Raw genomic sequence first — 24,096 nt, 5'->3', positions numbered from 1 at the left:
TGTGGGATGGAAATCACTACAACACACTTTCCTTCTCCATTCTATCAGTAAAATGGAGACAAGAGACAGCAAGGAGTAATAGAGAGAAAGCTAGCCTCAGTCAGGAAAATCTGAATTCAAATCCTGCTTCTGGGCACATAATGGCCGTGTGGCCTTAGCCAAATAATCTCACAGTGCCCCAGACACTGGTAGCAGAATCTTCCCATGAGCACTTGCTATACCAGGAGTGGGGAATCTGCAGCCTCGAGGCCACATGTGAAGTTTGGATTCAGTCAAAGGGCCACACTTCAGGACCTAGAGGGCCACATGTGGCCTGGAAGCTGTAGGTTCCCCACCCCTGCCAATGTCATCAGAGAATCAAAAAAAAATTTTTTTAATGGAGATGGGTAGGATCAAAGATAATGGTTAGTGGACCCTTGATGCTTTGTTTTGGGAGAGGTATCTCACGTACTCAAAAGAACACTGGACTTAGAATCAGAAGAACTGGGTTTGAGAGGAAACTTGGTCAGTTACTAGATGTTGGACAAGTCACATAAACTTTCTGGGCCTCAGTTTCTTCGCTTGTAAAATGAAGACTAGTGGCATTACTGAGCTATGCAAAACATAAGGCCCTCTAGAAATATAAGCCATTATTTGAAAATAAATAGGAAAGGGGGAAAATTCATTCGTGTCTCAATCTCATTTCACAACAAAAAATGAAAGACCTTAATTCCATAAGACCCAGGCTAACAATATTTTTTGGGAAGGGGTTTCCATCTGAAGTATGAGATGTCGCTATTACCTTGGTGAAATTTAAATCTTTCGTACGTTTCCAAATCCCTCCATGGTCAGAGCTTAGAAATTATTAGAAATTACACCCAGACACATTGGAATGTGACTTGGAAGTGCCATCATACAGAAGACAATCAAGGCTTCTGGTAGCTTTGCCACCTCGGGAGCAGGTTAAAAAGAACCAATGGTCCCATCTATCCCACCAGTCCTGAGTACAATAGACTACAGCGAGTTCCTTCATGAAGTAGCCTCCACGTTATATGGTTTAAGCACTCATGGGTCAGCACCCGTCCAGAAGCCACCATCACTGCTCTAAGCTTGGTCTGAACAGACAAGGATTGAAGGAGCTGGAGAAGGGACAAAAAGGTCAACCTGAATCCTTGTTCTTACATCCCTCCAGCCTTTGATACTAAGACCACTAATGCTCATCTCCTTAGGACCAACCTGACTCCTTGGCAAGGGAGAGGAGGCCTCTTAGGCACATAACTTGGAAGGAGAGCATCATGTCAGCCTTAAGTTCTAATAAGTAGATTCTTTTTCTTTGTTTGTTTTTGCTAGGCAATGGGGTTAAGTGACTTGCCCAGGGTCACACAGCTAGTGAGTGTTATGTGTCTGACGCCGCATTTGAACTCAGGTCTTCCTGACTTCAGGGTCGGTGCTCTATCCACTGCACCACCAAGCTGCCCCCCCCAAGTGGACTCTTAACTTATTCCTTGTGACTGAGCCCCTACCTTGTCCTTATAGTCAGAGGATCTGGGTTCAAATTCTACCTCTGACACTATCTGCATGATGTTGAGCAAATCTCATCCTCCCTTAAGCCCCATTTTCCTCATCTGTAAAATGAAGAAATTGTACTAGATGGGCTCACTTCTAGCTCAACTTTTTCCCCCCAATTACATGTTAAAACCAATTTTAACATTTTTTGGTAAGTTTTGCCAGTTCAACTTCTATGAACCTATCTGTGATCCTACTTCTGTTCTGGTATTGAGTGCTCATCTTTTCTCTCCCATACCCTCCCATAAGGGGAAGGCCCTGGGAAATGGGAATCCCTGTTCTTCTGGAAGTAGGTAATTATCCCCTTATCACCCAGTCCCTGTTTCTCACCTGGTCAATGCTGGACCTCCCTGGCACTAACCACCTGAATGCCTGGGCCTCTGCTTGTACCCTACTGATAGCTTCCACTGAGGCTTGACTCAACCAAGCTTTTATTGCCCACTGTTTAGGTCTTCAAGATCATCTCACCAGATTTGCTTTGGCAGGTCAATCTCATCTTCAGGCGCCAGCTCTCCCCACTCAACCTGCCACTTACATTGAGCCCCGATTTTGAATAGGGTAAAGGATCCCACATGGAGCCCCAACACCTAGCCTTTGAAGACAACAGATGGCGTTTTCAGCTCCTCAACCTCTCCTGCAGAAAGACAGCAACAACAGTGCAAGTCAAAACTGAGCTCAGCTTCAGGGGCTGAGATACCCAAGCTTCCTGGAAGAAGTCCTAAAAATGAGGCATCACTGGAAGGAAAAGTTGAGTACAAAAGAGATATAACTTCCATTAGAGCCTGGGGCTTCCGAGACATCATAAACAACTGATTACTATTGACTGTTTCTCTCAAACCACAAGCCAGTCTGTCACTGTCCCATAAATAAGCTCTGATAAGGAGCCTGTCAGCCAACAATTAGCATGTGTCAACAAATTAACTAGTTCTTCCCTGGGAAGGAACAGATTTGCCCAGATCCTGGCATGGGCCCTAAGCCCTATACTTCGCCCCAGTGCTTCCTGCCTCACAGAGAACCCAACTGGGCAGACCAAAGCCTGTGATTTCCAAGGGGAAAAAAGAGGGACAGGAGCTCTGGACCAAAACACAAAGAAACCAGTTAAGTTTGGAGTCTCCATTGATCTCCTGCTTTTGTTCCAGTTCAAGACTTTTAGATAATGCTCAGGCCCATGCTAGATCAAATTGGCTCACTAGGTGATCTTTGAGAAACACAAAACTACAAATGTAACCTCCTCTTTCCAGATCTGTTGTTCTTCATCATCACTGTCATCATCCTGAATCCTAATACTTTTACTCAACTACAAAAGCAGTTATTTTGCCCACACATATGACAATCTGTAGAACATGAAATATATAAGAATAAAAGTAAGCAGAGCCACTTGTCGGAGAATCATTTCTATTTAAACTCCATAGAGAAAGAAGACAAGGAGATGATGATGATGATGATGATGACGATGACAATGATGATGATGACAATGATGATGATGAAGACGACACAGACACTGCCAGTAACAACAGCAGAAACAATAATGAAATGGTAAAAACTTCCATTCAGCATTGCAGGCTGAAAATTTAGCACCTACTGAATGCCTAACAAGACTTGACCTGGTAATTAGGCTTCTACACCAGAAGCTTACTAACTTTTATACACCCAATGAAAATATCCCCATCCTATACATTTGTGGTTGTTGTTCAGTGGTTTCAGTCGTGTTCAACTCTTCAGGACCCTATTTGGGGTTTTCTTGACAAAGATAACCAGAGGGGTTTGCCATTTCCTTCTCCAGCTCATTTTGCAGATGAGGAAACTGAGGCAAACAGGGTTAAATGACTTGCCCAGCGTCACACAGCTGTCTGAGGTCACATTTGAACTCAGGAAGATAAGCCTTCCTGAATCCAGGCCTAGCGCTATCCATTGTGCCACCTAGCTGAGCCACATACAGACTTCAAAACATCCTTGAGAATCCAATAAATGAATGAGGGAATTAGACCACTAGCATAGACAAAACTGGCTGTGGCCCACAATCACCCAGATATGTAACACTAATCCATAAAAATTTACAAACTATATTTTAATAGATATCACCCCCAACAAATACTGATCATCTCCAAGCTACATGAAACAAAACCCTTTCAAAAAGTTGAGACCTAGCAGAAGAAATCAAAATCATGTGAAAGCAGCAAAAGGAACTTCTCATCCCTATCATCTTTTCCTCTCTTGAGGCTGTCCCAAAGATGCTTTTACTGAGCCTACAGAAGATGAGATCACATCCTAATATTTTTATTCAACTACAAAAAGCTATTATTTGATCCTCCTGTTCAATAGTCTGCAAAACATTACACATAAAAGAATAATAGCAGGATAGCAATTTGTCTACAGACCATTTCTATCTGAATGCCATCAAAAAAGATGAGAACAAGGTAACGGTAATAATAATAACCTGAGTTTGCATCCCAAAGCTTTCATTCAATTATAAAAATCAATCACATTAGCCACTTACACAATAGCCCGTGAACATTGAACATAAAAAGAACAGTCATAGGATAGCATCTCCTTCCAGGGATGTTTCTATCTGAATCCCATCAAATAGAAAGATGAGAATGAGAAGAAATAATAATGTTAATGATGATAGGGGTGGTAGTAGTAATAGTAGCAGTAGTGACAGCAGTGTTTGGGCTCATTTCATGGATTAGCCAAATAACGCAGTTCATTAAAGCTTTACTTCACCATTTGCTTTAAGAACATGCTCTGAAATGATACCAGAAGCCTGCATTCAAGGTGAACAAGGAGAAGAAAGGAGAGATAGGAAGGACGCAGCTAACCTGTATGCAGGGAAGGCCGAGGAAGGAAAGAGTAATGGGGGAAAGAAGGGCAGGAGGGAGGGAAAGGGACTATACCAGAAGTACAGAATATTAAGCCTGGCCGTGGCCCCTCGGAGAAAGTAACTTTCCTGTTCAGTGAAAAAAGATTTCTGACTCCATCCTTTTGCTTCTGTGCCCAGCCCAGGAGCCAGGGCAAGAAATTATTACTGAGAGTTGACCCTGGTCTTCTTTCCTCTCTCACTCACTCCTTCCCTTCTTCTCCCGTACCTCTCTCCCTCCCTCCCTCAATCCTTACCTCTGTTGTGCAATGCTATGCTTACAAACTACCCTTCCAGGATTGAACAGTGGTCAGACTTTCAGAGAGGAAGGCCAGAGCTTCCTCTTCGGTAGAGGGGCCAGGAATGAGCTCCAGAACACGACGTGTTTTATTTTTCTTTATTGAAGTTCTACATCATACGACCCGAGCTAATGCAAACAGGGGCATCATAAAGAACAAAATGAAAGCTTGGTGCACTGGGATCATGGTTGCAGAGGTAAACCTCACACCAACGAGTAACTCGAGCATACAGACCACTATATATTACAACCCTTTGCACAGTCCTGCCATCACTCTCCAGGCAGTCCACCTCCACCCTCAGCTCTTTGGCTCAGCACACTGCACTACACCCTACACTGATAAACAAGGGGCCAGAGAAACCAAAGGCCATCCTCACACTCACTCCATGTCTACACAGGAGATGCCTTCTCCCAAGTGGCTTCTTCCTACTCAAGGTATCACTTCAAATGTGAGCAGGATTTCTCCCCCAACCATAAAATGGTTGGGGTTTAGGAATCCAAAAATCCTAAAATGAGTCTGATTCAAACAGAAATAGAAAGGGAATGTCTGTCACCGCTGCTGCCCTTACCACTCACCACTGTTTGCAGACCTACAGTTCTAATCCACATCTGGCCCTGGTTTCTTGTTACCTTATCTTACCACAGTTGCACACCAAGCTGATCCATCCTGGGCCATCTTTTGCCATGCTCAGCTCCTAGTTGCTCCACTAAGCCTTGCTACTTGGCCAATCACACGAAGGTACTCCCCTCACCCACGCTATCCCTCGGTCTCCTCAGTCCAACGTATTAGCCAGAACCTCTCAGATATTTTGTCATCATCCATCCAGCTAAGAAGCTGGTCCTGCTTCAGAGTTGGAAGGCTAGTCACAATTGAGGAACTCAGGGTTATTAATTAATTAATTAATAGCAGGATGCCACCAGGTCCTCACAGCTCAAACTACAGCATGTCCTAAGAGATGAATCTTGGAATGCTTCTGTATGTACACACACCTGTCAAAACCCCAAGTTTAAGAGAAGCTTTCCACTCTCTGAAGCAGCCCACAAAACCTTATCCTAGGCTGTTTGGCTAAACTAGGGCTAGCAAAACCAATAAATGCCTCTATCCTTACCCCCATTTAATTTTTCAATTTATTTTAATTTCCCAAATTATTATGATCAGATTTAAAGCCCAACCAGCTCAGGCAAAATGGAAGATCAGAAGGACTACAAAGAAAAGAACATGTTTCAATATAGTCACCGACATCCTTCAGAGAATCTCCAAAGGGGCAAGCAGCTGGGTGGCTCAGTGGATAGAGCACCAGCCCTGAAGTCAAGAGAACCTGAGTTCAAATCTGACCTCAGACCAAACACTTCACACTTACTAGCTGTGTGACCCTGGGCAAGTCACTTAACCCCAATTGCCTAAAAAGAAAAAAAAATACATAAAATCAGAGAATCTCCAAGACTCTCCTCAAGGGCACAAGATTCTTTACCCCAATCCAGAAACAGTATAATTGGAGATTCCTCATAGGTAGCATTGGTACTGATCCTACCCTTTCCCCAAGGACTAAGATCAAACAATCAAGAAGGTTATTAGTTACTTTTCATGCAATGTGAGCTCTAGACACAAAGACTCTCTTCAGAATTTCCCCCTCTCATCCCAATATTCAAAACCAGGCCTGCCATTTAGAATTTCCAATCCTAACACTATGTCAATAAGGACCTTTCCATCCATTTACGATGGAAGAAGAACAAGAAAGATAAAGAGTTCTCAGAAACTGAGCATGGCTAACATAGGTCATATCACAGTTCTTGCTACCTTGGGTTTGGACCAATCCCCCCGAATGACTTATAGGTTACTTTTGTCTAAGATTCATAGCTCTGGAGACAGAAGGGATGGACTGCTGAGACCATCTAGTCTAATCTCCTCATTTTACAAATGAAGAAATTAAGACCTAAAGAGGGTAAGGGACTTCCCTGATATCAAGAAGTAAAGACAGGAATTAAACCCATGTCTTCTGACCCCAAATCTGTCGCTCTTTCCACACCACCAATTTACCTCTTGAATAACATCGTGTGTGTTTCACCAGGCAACATGTGGATTAGGAAAGAACAAGTAACCCACGAGCAGGCCCGGAACCACTCCAGAACCTGTCAAATGACTGTACCAAGAAAATACATCTCAGAGGCAACAGAATGAGAAATCAGACTATAAAGAGCTTCCTCCACTCAAATTAATCCAGCTGGAGGGTCCAGCTGAATCCCTCCCTGCAAAACCAGTGTGAAGCTTTAAACACTTATCCAGTAAGTTCTTTATCATTCCCAATCCCCGCTGGCAGCTTGGAAGCCTAAAATCCTAGAAGGGTAGAGTGGAACCAGATCTCAGGGATCATCTCAGGCCTATCACTTCATCATACAAAGGAGGAAAGGGTAGCCCAGAAAGGCAAAGGAACTTTCCCAGCATCATACAAGTAGTAAGTGACCAAACTGGAAATAGGACTTGGGCTTCCTGAATCCCAAGTATATGCATACATATATGCATATACATATATATGCATACATTCATATAAATACATATACAAGCTAGATACATAGTATGTATATATATATGCATACACTACAAATAGATAGATGCTAGATGGATCCACACATACATGCATATATAGATAGACGAATTGATAAATGATAGATAAATGTCAGATTCATACATACGTGCATACATACACAGATGACAGATGGATTGATAAATTTTAAATGTTAGGTCACACAAACATAGAAGATAGATAGATAGACAGATCTCCTACATTTGCTTATGTAGTAGAATACAATCTCCTTGAGGAAAAGGACTATCTCATTTTTATCTTTATACTTCCAGTGCTTAGCACCGTACCTGGTATATAACATATGCTTAATAAATATTTGTTTGATTGATTGACAGATCATGCTACTTCTTTCTGTCTTCTCTCTCTCTCTCTCTCACACACACACACACACACACACACACACACACACCAGAAGCAGCCTGGTGAGTGTCTATCAGCTTCTTCCTGATACCTCACCCCAAGGACGCAAGCTTGAATCCACCAAGCCTGACAGCATGGTGTAGTTCCTTGTGGAAAGGGAAATATATGTATTCTGATTTAGATTGGAGTTTAAAATTCCTATTAAAGTAGCTTTTATGTAATTAGATTGGAATGAATGTGCAATGATGCCCAATGCAGGCAACTTCAAAGCAGCCTCACTGAAGAAATCACTACCCATTTCAGTGTGCCCACAAGAAGAAAAAATGGCTCTCTGGAGGATAAGAGTATATTAGTCTCTGTATGTAATAGATTTTATTGACCATATGGAACTGATATAAAAATTGTGTTGCAGTGGGTAGTCCTGGGTTGGAGAAAGGAATGTGACACACGGAATACATTTTCTATAACCAGCTTGGTGGCTTTATGTTAACCTGGCCAGCAACTGGTTACCCACCACCCCAGCCCCTATGTTATTTACCTGATGGAGTCACTGAGGAGTCCCAGGTGAGTGTGAAGTCGGAGGATTCCCCCTCTTCGACTGAAAGAGAAGAGAGAGCACATTTGTGAATTCTGAACACAGACAGATAAACAGAGAGAGGATGGGGTGAGGAAGACTCTGTAGGGAAGAAAGCAAAGTCATAGGGTATTTATACGCAATTGGACTAGAAAGAGTGAAAACAAGCAAACAAGAATTTAAGGATCTACTATGTGCCAACCACTAGGACTACTAGAAGCTGGAGATACCCAAACAAACAAAACATCTAAAGAGTCCTTGCTCTCCAGGAGTTTACCTTCTACTAGGGAGCCAGTATGTACATATATGCATATATACAAAATAAATGACAGGTAATGAAATATGAAGTAGTCGGGGAAGGAAGGCACTAGCAATCCCAGGGGGTGAGGAGATGGAGAGAATCAAGAAATGTTTTGTGGAAGAACAGATGAAAAAGCTTTTGATAAAGCCAGATTCATTTTTATAACATCATCTAACAAACATTTAGTAAATGCCTGTTATGTGATAGGCACTGAAAAGATGTGAAGTATAGATATGGTATGATCCCTTGCCCCCTGGAGCTAGCAATCTAATTATGAAAATAAATAAGGATAGAACAGTAGACTTAGGCTCCTTTCTGGGACCCAACCTCCTAGGTATCTTGGAAGATGTCACAGGATGAGGTAAAGGTACAACAGAAAATGATGACTTGGCCATCCTGATTCAGAGACCAATCATCTCCATTCTTAGGGCTCTAGTAAGCTAGAATACTATTGCCACCACCAACACAACCCGATCCAATACAACTCACTGGCAAACCACAGGGCCAAATAGTTTCCCTAGGGGGCAGCTAGGTGGTGCAGTGGAAAGAGCACCAGCCCTGGAGTCAGGAGGACTGAGTTCAAATCTGGTCTCAGACCAGACACTTGACACTTATTAGCTGTGTGACCCTGGGCAAGTCACTTAACCCCAATTGCCTTGCAAAATAAATAAATAAATAGTTTCCCTGGCTTCCTTCAAGATAGCTCTAATCCCACCTCCCTTCTTGTCTCCCAAGAGCGCAAAGGCTTTCCCCATCAGATTACCTTCATCTACTCTATACAGTATCTAGTTATTTACAACTTGTTTCTCCCCTTCAGAATGAAAGCTCCTTGAGGGCAGGGACCATGATTTTTGCCCTTTTTTGTATGCATAGCGCTTTGAAAAATGTCTGGTACATAGTAAATCCTTAATAAATGCTGGTTGACTAAATGATTGAATACAGGTCAAGAATGAGAAACAGAGAAGATGTAAGGGAACAGCCCTAGAAGATGGGTTCCTCCAACACACCCAGAGCATTTCACCAGTTTTCATGCCACACCAGGCACCCAGAATCTAAAATGAAGCTGACTGGAGGCCAAGGAATATGAGAACATGGGAGAAACACTATACGACATAATAAAGCTCTGGCTCTGGAATTAATCCCAGTTTGGGGTATGTAATAATATTAAAACTGGTTGTATAGACTTTGTAAAATGGAACTTTGCTTAAGCAAAAATGTGCATACTCTGTATTTTTCAAATTTAAAGACCTCTAAATTTAAACACGTGGGCCCGCTCTCTCCCCATTTAAGCTGCAAAAAATTATAAGAATCATAAAAGAATGCCAGAGTGTGAAGGGATCCTCAGGGTCATTTAGTGCAACCTACTATTCAATGCAGATATCAGCTTTATAGCATACTAGACAGGAGGTCCCCGTGCTTCTTTGTGAACACCTCCAATGATGTGGACCTCACTGTTGACATAGTAAAGAAGAGAGTGGGACTTGGAGTCAAGAAGACCTGAGTTCAACTCTGGCTTTAGACACTTAATAGCTGTGTAACTCTGGGCAAGTAAATTAGCTTCTCTCAGATACCATTTCCTCATCAATAAAAATGGAATAATAACACCATCTACATCACAGGGTTGTTGTGCGGATCAAATGAGATAATACATGTAAAATGCTTTGAATTCCTTAAAGTGCTATATAAAGTTGTTATTATTGTTATTCAGAGTCAATATCTCAGAGGTAAAACTCCTTTCCTCCCTCCTACCTCTCCCCTACTCTCATCTCTATCCACCTCAGCCCTATCTTTCCACAATCTATATAGCCTCCTCATTGTGCCCTCTGACTCTTTACTCCTTTGTTAACAAACTCCCCCTTCATACTGGATCTCTTTATTTAGCACTCTTTCCATCTTCTTATACTAAGAGAAAGTTGGCTCTTTCCATGAGATACTGCATCTCTGGCTACCCTTTCCAAAAGTGGTGCTCCTATGTCCCACCTCACACACTTGGCTAAGAGAAGAAGGCATACTTCTTTCTCCTCACCGCTACTTTCAGGCCACTCATTTGCCATCATCAATCAGTGACCTCTTCTCCTCTGAAGTTCACTCCATCAATCTATATTACACTGTCCAAGACCTTTGCCTACAGATCTATTGTCTACAGGTTATTTTCCCCCTTTCTCCAGGAGGAATAGCAACTGACCTTCCTCAGTCTTCCTTTTCATCCCAACCCCTGCCTTCATCAACTTTCTTGATTCCATAACCCACATCTTTATTCTACCTTCCCATTATCTATAATGATGGTTATACCTTGATCTGACCAGCACACATAACTGTGCTACCACAATAATCCAGAATTCTGAAATTCCTCTCTTTTATCATAACTTCTTATCTCTAATCTCTCTCTCTGCATCAACTCTCCTAAACCCATTCATTGGACTTTCCCTAGTCCATCACCTCTGCTCTAGTCTGACTCCTCCCTTCAGCTTTGCCCTAAGATTGAACAGATCAATCCTATACCATTTTCTACCCTTGAAAATGACTTGAAATGTATTAAGTGCCTACTATGTGCTAGGTTCTGGGATACAAATGAACCCCTGTCTGGGGTGATCCTCACCATCCTCCTTTTTTGCTCCTATTTGTCTGCTACTCAACAACACTGAAGAAAACCACATATCCATGCCAAATGAGTCCACTACAACTTGTGTTAACTGACTTCACTGGACATCCCTCACTGCTACATGGCAATCATTTTATTCTTTCCCATTTAACTATCACTCTCTATAGCAGCTACCCTAAACCTTCTCTTCTGAAGTTCCCTCCCCCTTCCTTTTAAGCAAAGAATCTCACTTCACATTGGATTGAGAAAATGGGGGTCATGCTATGAAGCACGTTCTTCTCCCCTTCTCCATATCCCCAAATTCTCTACAATATTCCCCATTTTCTCCAGATCCTGAACAAGAGGTAGTCTTCCTTGTCAAGGTCAGTATCTCTACTTGGGCTCTTGATTCCCTTCCCTCCTGATTCCTCCAAGAATTTGCTTTTTAAACCATTCCCTTTTTCTCATCTTAAATCTCTGCTTATTCACCAGTAAACAAAATTCCTAGTTCTTCATCCTTAAAAAAAACTTTCACTTGAACCCCATCCCCTCAAGGTATTGCCCTATCCCTTTCTCTCCCTTTCATGGCCAAACTCCTAGAAAGGGCCACCTTGGCTCCTATTCATTTCCTCATCTTGCATTTACTTCTCAATTGCTTATACACCAGCCCCACTGCTCATCAGAACTGCTCCATCCAAGGTTACCAATGAATCTCTTAACTGCTAGGTCTAATGATCTTTTCTTACTCCTCATTCTACTTGACCTCTCCACAGGTTTTGACACTATCAACTATCTTGCCTCCTGGATATTCTCTCTTCCCTTGGCTTCTATGACACTGTTCTCTCTTGGTTCTCCCTCCTATCTGTCTGACCACTCCTCGGTTTCTTTTGCTGGACCATTATCTCATCATGCTGTTTAACACAGCTTTGGATACTCAGCACCATTTCCCTTAGTCTCGTTTCCCCTTATTTGGAGAGCTGGAGGGCAGGGCACTGAACTCCTCCCCAAATTTTCCTTTATAGATGCAGAATCTGGACATTCCATCTCACTCTCTACTTTCCATCTGCAACTGTTTGGTTTGAACTCAATGAAATAAGATGTCTCTACCAGATTTCCTCTGGCACTCTTTCCAGTTTCCTTTTGTGTGTTATCTTTCCCCCACTGGGTTGTAAGTTTCTTGAGGGCAATGACTATCTTTCTTCTCTTATTTCTCTCCTCAACACTTAATACAGTGCCTCACACATAGTAGACTCTTTAATAAAATTTTATTGAAATGAAATTGAAACTGTCTCTCATCCCTAAGTATAGTTGCCACCCAAGGCTCTATCCTGAGCCCTCTTGTCTCTTTTCACCAACTCTTATAACTTCAATGATCATCTCTATTCAATTAATATGTAGACCAGCACTTCTTAAACTGTGGGTTGCAACCCCATATGGGGGTTGTGAAAAATTTGGCAATAGTAAAAGGTTTGTGAACGTGCAATGACTAAAAATTAATTAAAAGCAAACATGTAATGAATCTGAGGTGTTTCTGGTAGGGCTTGCCCATGTTTGCATTGCACAACTTCACTGCAGTCTTGGTTCTGAACACAAAGCATGCACACTTTGTCACATGTCACCATACGACGCCAACTAACACCGCTGAAACACAAAAAGGGGTAGTGAGTGGAAAAAGTTTAAGAAGCCCTGATCTAGATGACTCCCAAATCTATATATCCAGGTTTAAGCTGTCTCTTCAATTCTAGTCTTGCATTACAAAATGCTTACTAGACACCTCCACCTAGATGTTTCATTGGCATCTAGAACTCAACATGTTCAAAACAGAAATCATTCTATTCTGCCCTAGATCTGCCCTTCCCCTAAATTTCCCTACATCTGTGAAGGACACCTTCACCCTTCTAGTCACCCATGTTCATAACCTCAGAGTCATTCTTGACTCTTTCCTCTCCCTTACCTTCCATATCCAATCAGTTGCCAAATTTTGTCTGTTCAATGTCCATATCTCTCTATCCTATCCCCTTCTCTCCATTCATCCAGCCATTACTCTAGTTCAGACCTTCATCACTTCTCACCTGTACTTGTGTAATGATCTCCCAGCTTCCATTCCCTCCCATTCTACACACAAATGCCAAGTTAATATTCCTAAAACACAATTCTCACAATTTTATTCCTTTACTCAGAAGACTTTAGAGGCTGTCTTTTTCCTCTAGTATGAGAGACAAATCCCTCACTCTGGCATGTAAAACCTCCCCAATCTGGCTGCTTTTCATATTACTCCTCTTCATGCACTCAAAATTCCAATTAACTTGGCCTACTCAGTGTTCCCCAAACTCAATATTTCACTCCCTATCTTCCTGTCCTTGCTTCTACCTTTTGGAATCCTTAGATCCCTTCAAGGCTCATTTCCTGTGCAAAGCCTTTTCTGACACCCTTTTCTTCTTCTCCACTTCACCTTCACTCCTCAGTAGTTAGAGCTCTGTTCCTCCTGAAATTATTTGTATTTACTTATTTATTTAAATGTTGTACAGGAACTGGCTTTATTTATTTTGCCTTTCTACCCCCCAATGCCTTGCAGAGTAGGTGATGAAGAAAGTTTATTCGTTGAATTAAAGTTGAAAGGCTATCCCTCTGTCAGTCAGCCACAAAACATTTATTAAGTGGATACAATGTAACACTTTGCTAAGCACTGGGGACACAAAAAGAAGAAAAAGACAGTTCCTGTTCTCAAGGAGTTCACAATCCAATGGAAGAGACAACAAGTAAATGAATATGCACAAACAAGCTATATACAGTATAAATAGGAAATAATGGAGAGAGAAGGCACTAGAATTAAGAGGGATTGGGAAACGCTTCTGGTAGAAGGTTGGATTTTAGTTGGAACTTGAAGGAAGCCAGGAAAGCCAGTAGGCAAAGATGTGGAAGAAAAGCATTCTAGAAAAGGATGGCCAGAGAAAATGCCCATTGTTGGACACTTTGCATCATTAGAAAGCTCTCCTTTAGAGTAGGTAAAAAATCTTCACAAATACTAGTCTCTCCTTTCTGGTCCTACACAGATCATTTCCTCTTTAAAAAAAAAAAAAGGCAGGGTGAGGGAAGAAACTGTAGATCAACAAAAAACTTAATATCACCATTACAGCTTTTTCTTACACAAAGCAACAGACTGAGAATTCTCCAAAATGTTTATGTTTTTATGTTCTACAAATTTTCTTACACACACACACACACACACACACACACACACTATGAAACTGACAATGGAATAATGAACACAATGAAACATCAGATGTATTTATTAAAAAACTGTGCTTCTTATTTACCATAGCTAGTTACAGTTGTGGCAAGTTTTCAAGAGAAGATCATTATTAATATGGCTCAGGAATTTTTCATATATCCTATGGAATATTTTGGATTGCAAAACTGTTTTAAATAAGACTGCTTTAATAAATACTCATGGCCAATAGTTACAATGTTCAGAAATAAACCATGAATGGAACTATATGAAAATAATGTCACTTTGCCTCAGAAAACAATGTTAAATTTGTTCCTCTCTGAAATTGTACTAAATATTATTTCTATCATGAATCACACCTCCATTTTGGATAGCTTATGTGCCGCCATTTTGTTTCGTATCTTGAAATCACAGAACGTTAGAACTAAAAGAGACCACATCTAGTCCAGGGTTGTCAAATTCAAATAGAAACAGGGTTACTAAACCATACATAAGGATTCCTGTGGGCCACATATTGACTTAGAAAAACATATATTAACATTATCTATGTTCTATTGCATTTTTATTTATTTTGTCAAATATTTCCCAATTACATTTGACTTTGGTTCAAGCTAATGCCCTGAGTGTTTGACACCAATAATCTAGTCCAACCCTCTCATTTTACAGAAGAGAAAAGTAAGGCCAGGCAAGGGGAAGTTCTTTCTTTGCCAAAGGTTACACAGCAAGTATACCCAACAGTTTTGTCCCTGGATAAGGTCAAGAATCAGAGGATCACAGATTTAAAGTTAGAAGGATCCTCAGAGTTCATCTAGCCCACCTCCTTTATTTTGCAAATGAGGAAATGGAGGGGCAAAGAAAGGAAGAGACTTGTCCAAGATCAGATGGGTAGCAAGTGGCAGAGCTGGGTGTTGGACCCAAGTCCTCTAACACCAAATCAATCATTCTTTCCACTGTACTATGATATAAGAAAGAAGTAAAGGAGAGAAAGAGAGAAAGACTCTGGCTGGTTGGAGAGGTCTACAGAGCATATCGTTACAGATTTTCTTGATTCTTCACCGCACATGCAGACACATCATACATCGGAGATATCACAACTACATCTCTGCACAGCAAGGTAACTGTGGGACAAATAGCCTTGTCATTTGGTCATGAATACATTTTCATGCAGCTGCTATCATTCATACCGCAAATTTCCCACCACCACCACACACATATCTCCATTCTCTTATTTCCTCTTTCCCTTTTTTTAAAGGTATAAATACACCATCCTCTATAGGATCAATGATGAGAAAAAGTAATAACAACCCCTCCAAGAGGCATTGTTATATTTGACTACTGTGCAAGTGAACAGGTTTTCTTCCCTCCAGCAGAACGGGAGTCCAAATTGGTCTCTTCAACAATGAGATAACTGGCAGGGGCAATGGGGGAAAAAGGAAGGCAGGTTGGCTCACATTGCCTGAGCCAGGGGCTTGCCGTGGACTCAGAGCATATACGGACAGAGAAAGCTAAATGCAGTCCAGAGCTGTGAGGCCCAGCCTTCCCCAGAATAGTATCTATTCTGTCACATAGAGCTCTGCAGAAGAAGCATTTCAATGAGAACCCAGTAAGCCCAGCAGTCTGACTAAAGACAGAACTCAGGAAGATCTACAAGCTGGCATGGGGCTGGCTGCTTAGTGCCCCTTCTCCTACTTTCTGTCCTCTAATTGGTTACCAGGAGGCAGCAATCTTTTAAGTATCCTTTCTTCTCTTCATCTTTCTCTCCCATTCAGGAGATCCTAACCCAAAATAATAAAAAGGAAGAAAGAAGAAGAGGGGGAGAGAATAGGAGCAGGAGAAAGAATAGTAACAATAGATCACAACTATGCAGTGCTTGAAGGTTTATAAGGCATTTTCCTGTGAGTTAGTATTCATATTATAGCCTCATCTTACAAATAAGAAAATGGAAGCTCACAAGAAGGAAAAGTATCTGCCCATGATCACATAGCTTCTAAGTATTAGAGCCAGGATGTCCTAGTCACCAGTTCATAGATATACAGCTGGGAGGGACCTTAGCTGCCATCTACTTAAACATCCTCCTTTTAGAGGTGCAGAATTGGAAGCCCAGAAATGTTAAGTGACTAGCCAAGGTCACACAGGGAACAGAAAGGAGCAGAATTCAAACTCAGGTCCTACAACCCCAAATTTAATGTTCTTCCTACTGCACCAGGCAGATTTCCTGACTTCAAGTTCAGCCGTTTTTCTAACTTTATCCATGATGCTGTTTATACACAAATGGCCAATGTTCATTTACTCAGTGACACACAGTAATAGAATTTTAGAAATGGTAAGTGCCTTAGAAATCACTGAAGTGTCTTCCCCACCCTTGGGAGCTCTCCTTTTTTTGGAGTGGGTGGGGTAAGGAGGGAGGTACAGAAGAAGAAATCTGCCCACAGGCCTGCAACTAGTATTAGGGCCAGGATAAGAACCCAGGTCTAATTCACAGATACAAAGAGGCTTTAGCATTCAGTCAACCTACCAAAATCACATGTGATATGTAGACACCCTTATTGAGGGAGAAAAAAGATCTAGAAGGGAGCATGTCTATGTTGAAGACAAACCTTTTCCCTCAAGGATTTTGACAATTCAGTCAAGAAACTGATTTGAATAATTTTTTTTTGTCCATAGTCCCTTTCTTGTCTTCTAGAACATACAGACTACAGTTCCCTGTTCCCAGACTAAGCTTTAATATTAGAGCACTTGGAGCCTAATTCTGTTCATCAAAGTACCCATAACTCCACTCTTCCCAAATCTGTCACCACCAAACAGTGCTTCCCTCCCAACCCTGGGACTGCATTTATGTTAATATGGCAAATCACAGGCTTCAAACCCTATATTGCCCATTAAAAGGAAAGTCTGTCTCTTCCTTCCTATGTATATTGCATTGAAGGGGAAAGCCTTCTGCCAGAACAGTTATTAACATAAACAGTTACTAACATAAGCAGTTATTAATAGCAATTAACAGGAGTTGGGGAGAGGAAGAGTGGGAATGGGTATTTTCCACAACACAATGGATAAAACCCTAAACTGGCTTGAGTCAAGGGCCAGACACTTCCATGCTGACCATTTCATTTGAGCACTATGGCAAACCCAAAGAGAGAAGCTATTGTTGTTTCCCAACCAGTCAGAAGGGTTCCTGATAAACCAGGGCTATCTGTATCAGTGACATAATACCACAAAGCTCAGGAAGATGAAAATATACAAGAGAGAGTTTGGGTTGTAACTGTGTTCTCAGATTGTTTTCTACCAGCTCACTTGGTATATCTTGCTACTATTCTCCCTACCTTTGCAGAGGTTCACTCTTTCCCTCTAAAGGAGATGGGCCACAGGAGAGAGACATCCTTTCCCCAGTAGTATATACAATCCTGTCTTAGAGGTAAGGGTTGGGGTGAGATGATTACTCTGGAATCCTCCCAGAGGGATTTTTTTAAGAGTTTACCAATGTAGTTCAGGATTGGTGCTTTCGTGAATAAAAGGAAGGTTGGCCCCTGCCCTCAGGCAATACCTCGCTTATAGACAAAAAAAAAAAAGCCTAGTCAAGAGGCTTACCAGAAAGAAAGAATAGGACAGTGAGCAAGGCTATTCAGATGGCAAATATTAGCCTTCAGATATTTCAACTTCTTGGCCTTTCTAAGGATAACTGGGATTCAGAACCAGGGCTGGCTGGTGACATTAGAGGTGTTGAGTTAAGTGCTGGTCGGTTGATCAAAACAAGAGTCTATCACTCTCGTCCCAAGACTCAGCTTTGCTCAAGGAAGGAATCAGGACAACCATAGAAAAGATCTATTTATATTTGGGGAATGGGGTCTTTATTTCAACCACATGACTGCCTAGAGCCTACATCAGGCAGCAAGCTTAGAGCATTTTGTAATCTCTGTCCCCTTCTTTCTAACACTGTAAGATTTTCACCTCGAGGAACTAGATGTAGTTAGATCCTGGTGCCCTCATTAGAGAAATTAGAGATTGTACAGACTGAGGCTGGGGTGGAAGGAATCTGAACAAGCTCTCTTTTGTTCCTTACTTCACTTACCTAGAAATCCCCAGAGCTCACCCAGAGAGATACCAGACCTTGCAGCCTTGCAAGAGACAGTAATATTTCACTTAGACACAACCAACTCTTAATTCTGGCCCTTCCAAATGAGAACACAGATAACACAGAGTAAAGACCGCTGGATGAAAGGCAGGAATGCCCCCTTCCTATCAATTTGGAGGAGGACTGGCATATGACACTTCCTGCCTTTTAAGAAGAAAAAAAAATTTTAACATCAAAAATGTTTGGAAGGGGAAATTTGGGAAGATAATTAGGCATTGAAGTTCTAAGAGACCTTAAAATCACACAAATCAACAGCTGCTTTACCAAATTCTAATATCCCAACTCAGCTAAATATTCAAATACTCTATTCTGATGGAGTCAGTGCTTTGGAATCCCTAGTTAGCTTCCTTCAAGGCTCAGCTCAGTGCTATCCTCCCTCTTCTTTTGGGCTTGACCCTACCCAACACTCACCTTCTAATCTGTATATATGTCATACCAGCTAGTTAGATTGTAAAATCTTGTTATGTAGAGATGGTTTCATTTTTATCTTTGCATCCCTAGCACCTTGCACAGTGACTTGCACATAGTAGGATCAATGGCACTTAATTAATGTTTTTAATGGAGGTTAATTCATTTGATTATAGATTTAGGGTCTAAAGGCATCTTAGAAGTAATTGTACTCTCATTTTGCAAATGAAGAAACGGAGGTGGGGAAGTTAAAATGATTTATCCAAGGCAACCTGGGTTAGTAGATGTAGGATTTTAACTCAAGTATTATTTTCTAAATTCAATGTTCTCTCCAAGAACCACAGCTAATGCTTTAATGATAAGTCTATCTTCTTTTGTCATCAGAAATCTCTTTTGAATTGAATTTATTTTCACAGAGAGACAACCCCATGGCCTCCCAGCCTTTTTCCACCCAAAAATCCTACCTCAAGTCCTTCTGCTCCTGAATCCTAAGAGGGCATCCATATAGTTTGAAGATGGAGACAGAGATGGAATTTAAAGGGAAGAATATGTTATGCAGCCCACTCAGGTAAGGAAGTGGGCTAGCACTGGTCATGTCAGAAAGCTGTTGACAGAGCTCAGTTGAGATCAGTCAGGACATGGATTGGAGCAAGAGACTGATATCAGGGATAGATGACGTATCAAGGGTAGGGTTCAAGGTTAGCAAGAACAAAGATCAGGCACAGAATTAGGTCTCCTGGGTCAAGAAATCTTTGATTCAGGCAGAGACAATCCAGGACTCTGGATAGCTCCAGAGGTAAAACATTGGTTAGATTGCTCAGATGCCTCAGAAATCAGCCAGAATGAAGGCTTTTACCCTCAGAGCCCCAGGCTTATATATTTGATTTCACCCATTACCTAGATTATTATGGTTTTTAAAATGAAAGACTTCACACATTTTTACCAGGTTTGGTCCCCATGAGAAGAATGAGTCATCTTCATTTGACCTTTCTCCCCACCTACCCTCCAACTCAGAATAATCCTTGTCAATGGAAGGCCACATCCTCTGGTATGACATAGATTCTACAGGACTATTTAGGTTGAGATGGAGCGTTCATAAAGCTGATCAGGAAAGTGGGTAGAGAAGAGGGTGCCTCAATTAATTCAACTCAACAAATGTTTATTAAGCATCAATTATGTGCCAGATACTGTGCTCGGCAAGTTACAAAGTTAAATATCACACAGATCTTGCTCTGTCAGTAACCCAGAGAAGACGAAGACATGGACACAAATAAACAGGTTGCAGGATGAAACATGATAGGAGCAAAGATGAGATCCAAATAAAGTACAGCAGGAAATCTGGAGGAAGGAGAGAACACTTTTCAGCTGAGGAGAGAAGAGAAAACCTCACGGCAGAGGGAGCACCAGAGACAGCCCTGGAAGGGAGTGAAGGATTTCTATGTGCAGAGCTGAAGAAGGAGGAGTGGCAATAGCCTGCCAACATGTACAGAAGCAGAAGACATGACAGCTGTCTTCAAGGGCTCGAAGGACTGGCATGTGAAAGAGGGATTGGAATTGTATCATTTGACCCCAAAGGGTAGAAGTGGGAGAATGAGTGGATATGGCAAAAAGACACGTTTAGACATCATGTGAAGAAAAATTTCAGATCTTCAGGAAAAGACTGGATGACCATTTGTCAGATAGGCTGCAGAGGGACTATTTTTCAGGTTAGACTAGATGGATACCAAAGACCCTTTAAACTTTGAAATTCCGTGACTATGAGAGTATGGGATGACCAGCTGACTGGAATTTAGAGTTGGTGAAGAGAGGAGTCTAAAACAAGGCTAGAAAGGTTGGTTGGAATCAGATTGCTGACCTTAAATGCCAGGTTAAGGAATTTGTGTTTTATCCTATCTCAAATACAAGTCAAAGGATCCACTGAAAGGTTGTGAACAGGGATACAGTGAGACCAAAGCATGTGGAAGATTATTTTGGCAGCCACAGGAAAGAAAGATTAGAGAAAAGACAAAATGGAAGTGGGGAGACATCCCCACTAGGCTATCACAATAGTAAGGCAAAAAGTGATAATGACGTGAACTAGGATGACAGCAATGTGAATAGAGTGGAGAGAATGGATGCAAGAGACATTGTAGATGCAAACTCAACAGCACTTTGCATTGAATTGGATGGGGTCAAGGTTAGCAGAGAGGTTAGCCTTGGTAAGAAGAGCCTTCTCATCTCCTGAAACTGAAGAAAAGGAAAAGATGAGAACATAGATTTGGAGGTGTGAGGATAGAGAGAAAGGAGTTCACTTCAGATGGACTTAATCTTTTGAATAAAATAGGAAACAGGGTCATTTGTTGAAAAAGAAAAGGGTGGAGGTGGAGGCTTATGGAGAGGTTTGCAACAGGCACTGCGGGGAACGTGATCGGCAGTCAATCATTAATGAATGAAGAGAATGCTATACAGTAATGAGGGCCCAGTTGAGTTTAGATAGCATAGGGTTTGTACTAGATACCAGCAACATAGTTTTGGGACTTGATAAGGTAAGAGCCCAATGCTTGATGGGCATTTCTAGAGTTGTAATGGAGAAAGCTGTGGTGGTAAGGGTGACTCAAAATTGAGGTCTAGAAAGGTAAAGTAAAAACACTTCCTTCTCTTTAGCCTCTTCTTTATCAGATGGTTCAACCTCCAGGAAACCCACTGTCTCCCAGGACTAGGCTGGGCTTCTGAAAGGCAGGAAGGAAGGGTTGAAGAAAGAGAGGAAGAAAGAAAAGGAAAACAAGTGGAAATGAATCAAGATTCCAGTCATCTAACAACTGAGATCTTGGAAAATTCAAAGTTTCACTTTTACTGATTTAAGAAAAAAGGAACTAAAAGCACAAAAAAAAATGATTGACTGGAAAAAGTTGTGATATGGTAAAGCACAGAGAATGTATGAGCTAGGAAGGGAGGAGGAACAAGGTTCAAAAATAGACAGTATTCTTGCTGTCTCAGCCCATAAACATTTTTAATCTGCCCCTCCACCCTGCATCAAATACCCCAGAAGTAAAATAAATCTATGCCAATGAGGAATACACTACTGACATACTACCAGTAAACTGTGCATTGTGAATTTTTTTCCTAGTAGTAGCAATTACTCACACTCAGCCATAGACTTTAGACTCATAGTGTCATAGACAAGGTGACTAAGTCTATTGATTCATTTTTATTGGCTGTCCCTCATGCCTGGAATGCTCTCCCTCCTCATCTCTGCCTCCTGGCTTCCCCAGCTTCCTTCTAGTCCCAGCTAAAATCTTACCTTATATAGTAAGTCTTTCCCAATCCCCTTAAATCAAGTGGCTTCCCTTTGTTTATAATTCCCAATTTGTCCTGTAAATAGCTTGTTTGTTCATTGTTTGTATGTTGTCTCCCCACTATAGGAGGGACTTGCTTTTCTTGGTATTCCTAGTGCTTAGCACAGGATCTGGCACATAGTAGGTGCTTACTCTGTATTTTTTATGTGTGTATATGTGTATTTATATATGTGTACATGTGTGTGTATACAGGCACAGCTCATTTCATTGTGCTTCACAGATACTGAAGATTTGTGGCAATCCTGCATCGAGCAAGTCCATTGGTGCCATCTTTCCAACAGCATGTGTTCACATTGTGTCTCTTTCACAATTTGGTAATTCTCACATTATTTTAAATGTTTTCATTATTATTATATCTGTTATGGTGATCTGTGATCCATGATCTTTGATGTTACTGTTGTAATTGTTTCCAGCTGCCGTGATCCATGCCCATGTAAGACAGGGAATTTAATCAATAAATGTTGTGTGTGTTCTAACTATTCCATGGACTGGCTGCTCTTCATCTCTCTCCCTCTCCTTGGACCTCCCTATTCCCTAAAACAACAATATTGAAATTAGGCCAATTAATGACTCTACAATGGCCTCTAAATGTTCAAGTGAAAGGAAGGGCCAATCAATGTAGCAAACTTCATTGTTGTCTTATTTTAAGAAATTGCCACAGCCACCCCGACCTTCAGCAATCACCACCCTGATGAGTCAGCACCCATAAACATCGAGGAAAGACTTCACCAGCAAAAAGATTACAACTTACCAAAGGCTCAGATGATGGTTAGCCATTTTTTTTAGCAATAAAGTATTTTTAATTAAAGTATGTGCATTTTTAAAGACATAATACTATTGCACACTTAATAGACTACAGTATAATGTAAATGTAACTTTTATAAGCACTGGGAAACCAAAAAATTCATGTGACTTGCTTTATTGCAATATTCTCTTTATTGCAGGGGTCTGGAACCAAACCCACAATACCTCCAAGGTATGTCTGCATATGTGTGTGTGTGTGTATACATATATATACACATATATGTGCATGTATGTGTGCACATGTATTTGTATTTGGTTACAAGAGAATATTCAATGGCAGGGACTTTCAAGGGAAAGTGACTAGTATAAAAACAAATAGCCTTGATCTTTTTGACCTTTCTCTCTCTCTTGGCTTTATTATCCTTGGAATCCTAAAAGGAGTGTATGAATATATACAGCAAAGGGGAGGATTTCTCTCACTCTTCCTTGATCCAGCAGCAACAGTGACTTACAGCAGAAGCACTTGGCTGTGAGACATGTGCTCACCCAGATTAGGCTGAGGCAGGGGTCCGTAGACTTCCTAATTACTGGCTGCCTTGCTGTGTCTTTCAGCTTCCTTTACTGAGCACCATTCATAGATTAGTAATCCTGAGAACTGAGAACCAGCCCTGGAGATACCTCGTGAGTACAAAAGCCAGAAACTAGCTGCCCAGAGGGAGATGACTTCCATAACTGTGTGCTTCTCAGAGGATAACTGCCAACAGAACCGTCCTGCAGCTGGAGAAACCAAGTCATGCGCTGGCTGGCCAAGAGATCTAGAACTTGCCAACCCTCCATGATAATGGTCTTAAGTTGCTGCAACAGCTCCAATTCAAGGTGAATGCAAAGAATCTGTTCAGCAGAAGCACAAAGGGTCTTTATTTTCTGGGGGTAATGAGTGTAATATTCTGTTTGACTGTGTTATGTTTCCAGCTCCTGTGTATTCAAATCTTCCTCCCTCTGATATATACCCCCTGGATGATCCTGGGCAAGTCTCTTAACTACTCAGTGCCTCCTAAACAACTCTCTAAGATCAAAAATTGTAGAATAATTGCAAAGCTACATGGATAGAGGGAAGTTTCATCACTGGTAGATCCCTATACCAATGAAATCA

General features: G+C 41.4%; 1 protein-coding gene across 1 annotated transcript in view; it reads right to left on the bottom strand.

Moving 5' to 3' along the window:
- ZNF423 (zinc finger protein 423) overlaps positions 1-24,096 on the bottom strand; it is a 423,634-nt gene that overhangs the window by 329,568 nt on the left and 69,970 nt on the right. The window contains exon 2 of the mRNA XM_027869809.1: positions 8,181-8,240. Within this exon, the coding sequence (XP_027725610.1) occupies positions 8,181-8,240 (60 nt within the window). The remainder of the gene's footprint in view (positions 1-8,180; positions 8,241-24,096) is intronic.

The sequence above is a fragment of the Vombatus ursinus genome, unplaced genomic scaffold (assembly GCF_900497805.2).
Source record: "Vombatus ursinus unplaced genomic scaffold, bare-nosed wombat genome assembly UNPS02014793.1, whole genome shotgun sequence".
In the NCBI taxonomy this organism is placed as follows: Eukaryota; Metazoa; Chordata; class Mammalia; order Diprotodontia; family Vombatidae; genus Vombatus; species Vombatus ursinus.
Note: the sequence above shows the minus strand (reverse complement) of the source record. Positions and strands in the feature narration are given on the sequence as shown.